This window comes from Pithys albifrons, chromosome 9, assembly GCF_047495875.1.
Source record: "Pithys albifrons albifrons isolate INPA30051 chromosome 9, PitAlb_v1, whole genome shotgun sequence".
Lineage (NCBI taxonomy): Eukaryota > Metazoa > Chordata > Aves > Passeriformes > Thamnophilidae > Pithys > Pithys albifrons.
The window spans coordinates 7,398,187-7,410,204 of record NC_092466.1 but is presented as its reverse complement, the minus strand read 5'-3'; the positions used below and the strand labels follow the sequence as shown (position 1 = coordinate 7,410,204).

Below are 12,018 nucleotides of genomic sequence, written 5' to 3'. Positions count from 1 at the left end.
TCTGGTATTGGTAACTGGCAGTTCAGTGGACAAAACCATTCACATTTATGACACTGCCTCCACTAAATATCTACAAACATATATATCTAATTATTTAGACATTCCTAATTATTTAACCATAGAACACCTATTTAGTAATCCAATGCTGGTAATGCTAATTACTCCATCCTACCCATACATAATTAAGTTTTACATAGCAATGCACTGATTAACATTAATTAGTAGTGCATGCTGTTGGAATTAAGACATTTAAGAATGTGTACATGTTTCACATGGGAATGTGACAAATCACTTCTCTGAAGTCTTACTGGTGTTTCAGATTTGATACACAGAAGCCTCAGACACCTTTGAATTGTAACAGACACTTCAATAATGCTCCAGATATATTCAATAACACATCATCTTTTTTCAAAATCCACTGTGACATCTACTAATATTCCATAAATAATGGGATCAGATTAAAGTCTCGCCAAAATTCATTACAAAGTATTAAACCTGTCTAATCTTTTATCACTACTACTAACATAATAAACAGCATGAAAACATCACCAAGTATAGAAAATTATGAGTTTTTCTCAGAAGCATTGGAGAACATAGTCTGAATCAGAGCATGTATTCTCATGTCTTTGTGAGGCTTGTATAAATTAGACCCTTTTCAACCACAATATATTTTTAAACTTTTCACTTCCACTTAGTTTACCATGTCTCTTCCATAGTTTCTGAAGTTGTTATTCCTTCTAACAACTTCATCTTCAGCATTCCACATGTGAGCATTAAATTAAGAATTTAATATTAATTGCCATCAGCTGCTTCATGGTTAACATTGCTTAGGGCTAAAAATCACAATGAGGGATACAAGTATGTTTGTTTGGAAAAATATCACAATGTTTTTTCTTTATAAATTGCATTTAACTATTCACAGTTACAATTTCTGAGGAAAAAAAACCAGACCAAAACTAAGCTCCAGTCCTAAATATGCCAGCAACACTTCTTATTTTGTTGAGGATCTATGGCAATACTCTTGCCACTCAGTGGGATGCCCTAACATTTGTAACTGCATATTTAACTTGATTTCCTAAGGAAAAGAGATTTCCACGATTTCACTACATCTGTTCATTGTAAGTTGAGAAGCAAAAAGTAGTTCTGCAAGTTGTTAGTTTTCAGTTTTCACACTGTACCACACCAAGATTTTAAAAAGCAGGATGTTAAAACCAGGCTACCTGTCTAGTGGCCCGAACTCAGGGTGGGGGAACACAGTGAGTTCTTCAGTGACAGCTCAGGTGGAGATGCAGCAACTCAAATCAGGGAGCCTCTGCTCCCCAGCAGGGCTCCAGCAATGATTAATGAAGGACTGCAACAGATGCACAGAAAACCCTTCTGTACATTGCAGGGCAGATTTCCAAAAGCTTAGAAACTTTTAACAGCTACTACCATTTCATTTAAAAACTTGCCATTTCACTTTAGATGCTGAAACAGAAGATGAGTTCTTGAGAGTACTTGTCCACAGGTTTAGAACGGAGCCATTCCACCCTCAAACAGTTTGGTCCTACTGCCACCTGCTGCCACAAACACACCAGTGCCACTCTGTCTGCAGGGTGGGTTTTTTCCTTTCCTTTTCCATTGTTAAGAGTGTAAAAGAACATGTTCTAACAATGCTACTCAACATTATCTAAAAATAATTAGAAACTAATTTGTCCAGAGGATTGTGTTGGTAAATCAATGCACTGCCACCTTCACTGCCAGAGCATCCACCCTGCAGATCCCTGCACTGTTTCATACACTGCTTATCCCCAGAAAGGGTCACTCACAAGAGTCAGTATCAGCAGGAGAGGGTTTGGGGGGTTTGTTTTGGGCTTTGTTTGGGTTTTAACCCTGGCAATACAGTTTGCATCTGGAAAATTTTGAAATATTTATTGTTATTCTTAGGAAAGGACTAAGAACTGGTCAGAGTACTAAGGCTGAATTGCTCCTACTTTATACTTACGTGATCATGCCAAGGGGCTTCAATCTTTAGATTAGAACAAACTTGAAAGTTAAACAAAATTAGAAACTGCTGCATAAACCAGACGAAACAAAAATGTCTGAAAAGAAATTACTCAAATCAAGTGTAATAATTAGTAAAAGACTGACTTACGATACCACCAACAGTGTAACTTTCTGTATTTGCAGAGGTTTGTAGAAGTGTTTTTCTTTAGAGACAGAGTAGGATTCACATGCTCTAAAACAAAGTTGGAGATCTCTGGCAACTGCTGACATTTTCACACAACACGGGGGAAGAAGAGGAGTCTCCTGCCACCCCCTGCTCACAACAGGAGGGAACACACACTGCCAGTGAGAGACAGGTGAATCTTACTCACCACTTTCTAAACACAGCCCCACCCAAATATAATAGGACTATAAAAATGCCTGTTTTACGTTGTTGGTTGAAACCAGGTACAGTTTCAAGCACAGCTGTGATAACTGAACATGATGTCATCCATACATGCCAATTTGACAGTGAAATACTGTGGATTAAAAAGTAAGTAATTTATTTGCTATGTTTTGGGTTTTTTTATATCACCCTTTGATTCCCTAAAGATATGCTCTTAATACAAAGTCTAGAAAGAGTGTAAGACAAACTCAAATATGCAAAGATAATTCTCTGTTTTTACCGTTTTAATAGAACTTCTTGATTTTTCTTCCCAAATATTACTGCTCAGCTCCATTGTGCAATGAACATTTGTTTCTCTGTCATAGGATCCAAACATAAATAACCTGAAATAGAAAAGCCCATGGTAAGAATTGAAATACTATTACATATATCCCAGGTATCATATTATACTCACCATTCTTCATTTATACACTTATCATCATCATCATCATCATCATCAATGTGTACATATAGAGAACTCCAGACAGAACAGATTCCACAGGCAGAGCCCAACACCAAAGGAAAGACACTGCCACCCTCTAGTGGAAGAACTTCAAAAATATAAAATACAACAAAATATTTAGCTACAGTTTGTTTGAGTTGGATTTTTTTCCTGCTCTGTTTCTTTTTTTTTTAATAAGTGGTGAATCAGCAGATTAGCATTTTTCCATAAAGAACTACTGTATTATTTTAAGAAAAGCAACAACAGCTCCAAGAGTCTTTCATTTTAGCCCTAAACTTCACAATGTACTGAAGTTCTTCACTTAAGAGAGCACAAGTGTAGATTAAATTTTAATCTGAAGTTTAACAGTTTATTACTGCTTACATATAAATATTTTGGAACAACAATTTCAAACAAATCTTAGTCATTCAAAAGAGCTGTTAGATTTAAATTTCCCCTCTCAATTTTCTAAATATGTTTGACAGGAACAGTTTCTAAGCTTTCATCCAGAGTAACTTGTGATTGTGATGTGTTACACAACACTTGTGTTGGATTCACAACATCCACAGGTGGTGGATTCACCTTCCCTGGAGGTTTTTAAACTGAGATTGGCCGTGGCACTGAGTGCCATGATCTGGTAAAGGGACTGGAGTTGGACGAAGGGTTGGACTTGATGATCTCGAAGGTCTTTTCCAACCCAATCAATTCCATGATTCTTTGGATGATATGGACAAAGGCTGTCAGAAAAACATGTCAATTTTATCTGTTTATCTTGACATTGTTAAGTAAAAGTTTCTAGGTTATATGTTTTTAATCAAAAAGTCCCCAGTCTTCCAGATGTGGAGATCTGTAGTAAACATACTTTGAAAATTAAGTAAAGCTATTGAAAACAACTCTCACCAACAACTAGAAGTAGTGAAATTAAAGCCAATTCAAGGGAAAACACACAGAATCATAGAATCGATTGGGTTTTATCACTATAGTTTCTCCACTGTTTTCCATACTTAAGCAGGAGAAGCAGCAAAACTATTACCAGATGGACCACAACAAGAATTCTACTCCAAATTCTGTACAGAAGTCAAAGAACAGTTACTGCACTGAGAAAATACAAAACCTTCTGGGGCACTGAACAAAACTGAAAAACACACAGAAATTAAAGTGATCTTTATTTCTGGAATGAAAATGAAAAATTTTCACGTCCCTATGGCATATATAAGTGCAGAAGCCCTGTATGTCAGCAAGCAGTGCTGCACTGCAGAGAATTGGCCCAGGGAACCTTCACAGCAGCTCTGAGAGTGCTGATGAAAAAGGGACAGTTCATCATTGTCACTTTCGTATTTATTGTGTATTTCTTCTGTTACTACTAAAATCCTCTGTGAGTCCATCAGATTCTACCTCACCAAAATGTGATGCAAAGTAAACAAGAATATTTATTTACTCACAGAGGGAGTCTATGGACAGCAGTTGTTCAGTTCAAAAAAAGGATGGGACACCTGGGAAATCAGAGGAATTACTGTGGGACCAACAGTCAGATGTGCTGGCTGAGAGGTGTCAGCTGAGACAAATTTCAAGTGTATGCTGAGAACTTCTAAACTGCACGAAACAGATTAAGTCAGTCCCAAAGCTTAAAGACCTGACAAGCCTCCTCTCCAGCCATCTGATCAGCACCTGTGACACCTGGAAATACCCAGAGGTCAGATGAAGATGTCAGACCGAGCAATCTGCCTTCTAAAGGCCAGGAAACACACCACCACTTAGATATTGGTGATGTTACACAGTGCTCCAGACTGAGGAAAGAAACAATATTTAAAAGATTTCTCTCCAAACCAGGAGCAACTGCACACAACTTAAGGAGATTATTTTGGTTATTTATGATTAACATGAATGCACGATATGAATTCTCCCATTTCAGCCCAGTAAAGAAAGATCAGAGTTCCCTTAGTACAGCAAAGAGGAAACTCAATTTGGTGTAAAAAACTCAACTGAACAAACCCAAGCAAGTAACAGGAGGCAGGGACTGGCTTGTAACCAGGCAAAATTCAGAAGAAAGACAAATGTTTGCACCCACACAAAGCAGAAGTGTCTCAGAAACCAACTGTGACTTTCATTTGTTCATTCTTATTTAGAAAAAGTACAAGGAGTGCAATCAGCACCAAAGGTGCCACTTCATGCACCAGAATGGGCCCACAGTGACAACCCCTGGAAACTGAGGAAATGGGGGGACCTGCTTAGTCAGGAATGAGCAGAAGGGCACAAAAACGTACCTTGTACATTCGATTAATGTGACTTTTAGTCGGCCTTCTGTCAACAGAAAATCCTGAATACAAAGGTCTCGATCTTCATATTCATCAACTGGCAATACTTGAAATGGAAAAAATGGCTTGAACCTGAAAAATACAGAAGAGACTCAATTCAAAATACATAAATAACACTAACACAGAAATATAAAAAGGGGTAGTAAGACCACAATGAATCTTTAACACTCCTAAAGAGAAATAATACCATTCCTACATTGGTCAAAAGGTACAAGAAGGAGCTACTAAAGCATTTAGATTGCAGCAGATTGGACAATACAAACAAAGATTGCTTCACAGGAGCAGATGAGTTTTATTTACTAGTGCAGAAAATTTTGAGGAAGTGGGAAGCTGATAAAAATCACACAGTATGTTTATGATTGCAAACATGGTTTCCTACAAAAGTCCCTTTGCAGTAAATATCTTACCAGGTCTTTAATTTCTAAGTTCATCTGCATAAACATCAGAGCACTGAAAGGTGAAAACACACTGTGACCCTAAAGCTTATATGGGTTTATGACAGTGCTGGACTTAGAGGAATGGTGCATCCTTACAGACATTGCACTTTAGTTACACAGATTGATTCTTGTCTCACTTTGTGAAAACCTTTCACTTGCTCTTTTTAGCCAGTCTTCTTGAATTAAAATAAAGATACAGGTATTCTAAGTATTTGCCCTTGAGCTTTATTTCCCTTGTTGCAGCATGTGATTCACAGGAAAAGCAGCTCATGTCCAAGATAAGACATTCAGTGTTTTACATACATTATCTCACCACATAATTCCCTCTCTCTCTCTGATTAGAATGCACTGGGTTATAAATACCAATTTCATTTTTAAGTGATGGTGCAGCAGTGTCGGACACAGCCACGCTGTGAGGGAGGGCAGGAGGGGAGAGGCTGCACAGCTGCAGCCCCAGCACAGGGGGCTCACACAATCCCCAAAGCCAGGGCCACAGCCCTGCAGGAAGAATGAAGTCATCGGATCTGCACTACAGTATTTGAAAAAACTCTTGCTGGGTATTCCTTCTTTCTGTCCTTATTTAGTGCTCTCCTTTCCCAGCGCCGCTTTGTGCCTTGGTTTCCATCCTCTGCCGCTGTCTCAGCCTCCCAGCAGTTATTTCTGCTGAGGACACTCAGGACACTCAGGAGAGAGGACACAACATCTCAGCCTGCAGGACGGGTCTGCCATCCCATGAGAAAAGTCTTTCATAAGGACTGTTTGCTCAACCATCAGAGGCATCTGCCTGTCACATTCAGAGACCACAGTATGTTCAGGAAACAGTCACACGGATCTGAACTGAAGAGTTTCAGAAACTCAAATAAATAATGAAGGGTCCTTTAACTGTCAGCACACACTTGGGAGGGAGCTCCACGCTCCCATTCAAGACACTCTGTTTCTGTGCGAGCAACAGCCTCGTACAGAGCCATGAGAAAGACATTTCTTTTGTTCTCTTTGTGAATAAACACAACTCAACACTCCAGCTATTTTTCTGAAATCCAATTCAACTTCCAACTTTAATTTGTTTCCAAGTTTCTTCCTCATTAACTCCTTCAAGAGAAAAACCATTTTGAAATAGTTCAAGTGAAAAAAATCAGTTTTAAACACTTTATTCCAGCTTTTTTTCTTTAAGTCTTGTGCATGACACACATGAAGGTATTAAATCACCCTGGCCGTGTTTATCAGTCTACCATAAGCCATGATCTAACGACAACCATCCAAAACCCCAGTGATGGCATTTATAAGGTCTTTCCCTTATACAGACACACCATAAAACAGCCTGCAGGCTATTTAACAAGAACACAAACCCAGAGAAATTTATTTTCAGTAATAAAAATGAGAAGAAAAAAAAAAGGCAAAATAACAGACTAAAGTATTCCAGTAATGATGCAGACACATCCAACTATACAATCAAACCAAAAACATCCTCTTCAAGTAACTTCAGAACAAATACAGCACACCCTGCAAGCCTTTGCTGCAGCACAGAATAATGAAATAATCCCCAGAACATTTTCCTTGCTACATTGAGATAATGTTTACTATGATTTTGGTTTTTATTTTCAAAATATTTTTCATTAATCTAAACAACAATGAATTAAAGAGAAATTAATTCTAAAATACCAAAGCAGTTATATACAATAATACACAAAACACTTAACAGTGTATGTGGGACTTTGTGCAGCACTAAATTGACTACAAATGTGGGATTAAAAGAAGTCTCAACATCATGTTTAATTTGCAACAAGCACTTAGGTTCACATTCTTAACACTGTAACTAATTCATAAACCCTAAACAAAAAACCCAACTCCTCGCCTACTCCCACTGGAACAGGCAAAGTACAGAGAGCTGAATATCCCACACTAAATGCATTTTCCATGCTGGAGTGCTACTCTGAAACCTTCCAAATTTATATCATGGTACTTACCTATTTAAAGCAATTGACAGGGAGTTTGTACATTTCCAAATGGGATAAATTACTATTTCACATAAATTTCAATTACACATTAGAGAACTGAACTGCTGCCATACTATGTAAGTACAAGATAACCCCATTTATTTGGAAAGACTTTCCCACTGGGAACTGGTGAACTGACACAGCCCCAGACAGTGACAGTGACTCAGGGAGTAAACTTTTGAATTTTAATAAAAAGCAAAAAGACTTTGAAACTCAGAAGAGACACAACTAAAAATGGAAGTATCTTCAGCATGAGGCCACCCTGTATGCACTGCAAGTCTTCATGTTTACTTAGAAAGGCAAGGCAAGCAAAATACTGTCACAATCTAAAACTAGATGGTGTTCAGTAGACCATCAATTTACTGTTTTATAAAACAGTATCTGCTACTGTATGTGCAGATTCTGGTATCTAAAAGGATGTGCAAATTAAAACTGTCAAATTTATTTTCAGTTTTGGGAGTAATCAAAAGGTTCAACTAACCACAGAACAGAACCAAATCAATGTCATTTTTACATTGTCTTTTTCACCTAATTCATAGAAACACAACTCAGGCACTTGTGAAGTGTATAAATTTCAAAAAAAGAGTGATTGACACCAGATATTTTAAGACATGTAAGAAATCCTCTATTCTTATGTTGTGTATAATTTAAGATGAAGTTTACTTCTACAAATATTGCAAAATACTAAAATCCACTGCCAAAAGGGGCATGATCACCTTAATAAGATTTTAAAAGTACTTATCTGCTAACTTCTACATTAGGTGTTATGATGTCAACAGCTTATATCATTCTTCACATTGAAGATACAAAAATGGAACTCATCCTTCTTTTGGGAAAAAAAAATTAGCAGTACTAATTTTTTCAAAAATATTTTGCAAAAGTAATTATCCAGTTTCCACTAATTCCACAAGGAAAACGCTGCAGAACTGTGTTAGCATTCACAGTCAGGGGACTTTAATAATTCAAATAATACTCTTACTCATTATAGAAATCTACTAATTTTAGCTTTACTCACACCCATGAAAATCTGGCTTACAAGCAGCCTGAAATACATTGCAGTAAGACAGTGTTTATTTTCTAGGAAGTTTCATGGTAAACTGCAAGTGAGATCTAGTACCCCACCCACCGTGTTACAGGATGTTGTGCCACAGACACGTGGGAGGCTCTTCCACACAGTTCAACACATGAACAGCCTTTTTTAAAACAACACCTCAAACGAAAAGGCAAAGATTTTATTCCCTTTTTTCTTAAAAGTTGTTTCACACATTTCCACATTCTTAAACTTCAGTGTTCTTTCTTATTAAGTTGTCTTTCTTCCCAGTAACTCTGAGGTATATCTTGAATCAAGACACTCCAGACAAATATTTTTAAAACTCCAAGACCCATTCTACAATAGCAAATAAAAGAACCAATGAAAACAGTCAAGCAGCTCGTTCTAAAAACAATAGTTTTTTTTCCTTTTTATATGACAGAAGTCATTACAAATATAACAAGGAGAGTCTTAAAGATATGGTATTGCTGTCTGTACTGAAATAGCCACTGGTAAAAAGCAAATCCTTACTCAGGCTTACCTAAACTACTTTCTTATCAGCAAAAGTGAGATCAGTTTGATTATGTGCAGACTTTTTTGCACTTCAAGAACACCACCAGCTCCCAAAATTCTAAATTCCAGAGCTTTGTTAACTCAATGAGCCGATGTACTTTTGGCTTGGGTTTGTTTCTGGGTTTTTCTTTTAACTCTGTGTGACTTAGCTGAAGCCAACTGTTGATTCCAGTGAAGAGAAAGATCAAAATCCTGCTGTATTTCAGTGCCAGACAGGATGAAGACAAAATTTCTGTATCTAACCAGAAAGCCTGAATACTGTAGCTCTACTCCAAATGGGACAGAACATGCAGAACATGCTCGTTTGTTCACACAGGGCTGGAGGAGCAGCAGGTGGGGTTTAGCAAGCAGGTTTTAGGCATTCAACAACAGCAGCAGGGAAAAAAATCCACCAAAAATAAGCAAATAAACCCAAGCCACCCCAAAACTCTGCCTTTAGCCAGCTGGATCAGAGATTGATCCCAGTGACTGATGCCAGCCAAACACCAGCCTTTGCTCACCTCAGCAGGATGTTCTCACATAAGGAGGTCTCCAAGTCTCTACAAAGATTATGTTCTAACACAAGTCTACAATCTGAAGATGACTCACTTAGTTGAGCTCAAAGAGCTTTAATCCTCTGCTCCAAACCCCAGCCTATGTCCATATGAAACAAATGGCATCTCTTACACTGCCTAGAGAGGAAACAATGCACTGCTGTGAGCAGCCTGGGACAGCTGTAGAACAAAAGTGAAAACAATATTTGTAGCTGTTCTGAATTCTAGAAACGTTTGCTTTCCAAGGTTTATGCTCACTCCTCCAGTTAAGTTTTAAAAATGCTCCACCTACAGAAACTTCTCAATCTACATTTATCCAGTCACTTCTAACAAGACACAAGACAATCCAGTTCCCACCCTGGAAGCCTCCCCAGGTGCTGGAGATGGTCCTGAGCCTGAGCCAGACATTTCCAAAGCTCAGATGGCTCAAGCTCACCCTGAAGCTCTGGGCAGCACTCATGAAGGACCTGATTGTCAGAGCTCAGAGGCTGCACTGGTGGGGAGGGCTCTGGGGGACCAGGCCATGGCCACCCACATGCCAACTGTCCCCCAGGCAAAGGTGGCACCACTGGGAGTCACAGCAGCTCCCTAATGGGCCAGTTCTGCAAACGGGATCAAAACACAGAGCTCAGACTGGACATGACCTAGCACTGCTACTGACAACCAAATACAGGAAGGGCTTGCAAGACTAACAGAAGAACTCCTGCACTTTCCAAAGCACCACTGATGGCAAGTTACAACTGACACTTGTGGTTACCAATAAAGAAGCAGCTACTTAAATAGCTATAATCTTTTCCTACCAAACCCATTAAGAATTTGGATACTTTCTCTAATTTGCCCTTCTTTCAGAGGAACAGAGGGAAAAACCAGAATAAAAAAAAATGTGAGTTTGTGTGGTATTGTTTCAGAACAATACCACTGACTAACAGTGCTGTTCCCACCCCACCTCCCCTTGTAATCCACTGGGCTTTTTGCTTGGAAATATTAGAATTTGTTTTGTTTCTTCTAACATATTGCATTAAGTTTTGTTAGCAAGTATGCAGTTATTCTTTAAAAGAACCCCAACTGTTGAAGTTCTCAGAATTAAACAACATCATATTCTGTTTTAATTGCTTAAGAACTATTCACCAAGCCAGATCATTCACAGAGGTGGTTCAAACAGCACCATGAAGCCTCCTGCCAAGTCACTGCAAGACTGTGATCTTCCATTTTACTCTTCCTATTTTAGCTTAGGCAAACAAGAATAATGGTTTAAGCCATTTACTACACAAGTGACAGTCATGAAAAAGTCCATTTAATTCTTACTACACAATAGCTTTCCTTGAAGACAGTATATATAAAATAAACAAGACACACTATTTTTCACAGGCTTCAGTATATTTAAAGCATTTTACATATGTGGTATTAGTTATTATAACTATAAATATCTTCATTTAGATGACACTGGCAAACAACAAATTATCTAAAAAAGTAGGTCATTATATTACTACACATTTCCTTCCAAAAGGGCATTTTTCATAACTATGTTGCCATTAAAACTGATGCAAGAGAACATACCAAAGCTTAGATTCTCAGTTAGGAAACTCGGGGAAAAAAGCATATAAATGTTATGACTTCCATTAGATATCCACAGATAATTTTAAAATACTGGGCATAAAATAAGAAATAAATTTGTACATTGCACCTCAAATTATCCCTGTAAATTTTTCAGTTAAAGCAACACAAAGTTGCTATAAAGTTAAGTCCCAAATGATTATCCTAATTAAATTTTATGCTAGTAATATTTGGCAATTAATTATGTGTAACAGTCTGATTAACTGTATTATCAGCTGATCTCTGTAATACACTCTTTATTGCACACAGAGCTTTATGACATCTTGTAAGTCTTCAAAATGCCTGTTCTGTATTGCTGTGGTAGAATTGCTGTGGGTTTCATCCCATGGAACAGCCCCAGTGGAGTGGGCTGGGCATTCTGTAGCCCCAGCAGCAGCTACAGCACAGCAGTTCAGCTGAACCACAAGCTGGACAGGGGAATTAACATGTTACAAAGGTAGGTTGTTCCCATACAGTTTGAAGGAATAAATGAATTACAGCACCTACTGGGGAAACAAAACCAACAACTAAGTAGCACTCCAGAGCCCAACTGAGGGCTGAAAACAATTCCTGCTTTTTTCTTACCTCACAAAAATTGAGGTTTTTCCTCTCCTTTTCTTTCCTGCTACACCCAGCACCTCCTTGGCCGTTTGCAGAGCTGTGGGTCACAGACAGGTCTAAAATGCTGCCA

At 38.2% G+C, this 12,018-nt stretch overlaps 1 protein-coding gene across 1 annotated transcript in view; it reads right to left on the bottom strand.

Annotated features, from left to right (window-relative positions):
- PDZD8 (PDZ domain containing 8) overlaps positions 1-12,018 on the bottom strand; it is a 50,634-nt gene that overhangs the window by 28,840 nt on the left and 9,776 nt on the right. Inside the window, exons 2-3 of the mRNA XM_071563855.1 lie at positions 5,117-5,239; positions 2,652-2,754 (exon numbers count right to left, since the gene is read on the bottom strand). Coding sequence (XP_071419956.1) covers positions 2,652-2,754; positions 5,117-5,239 — 226 coding nt within the window. The remainder of the gene's footprint in view (positions 1-2,651; positions 2,755-5,116; positions 5,240-12,018) is intronic.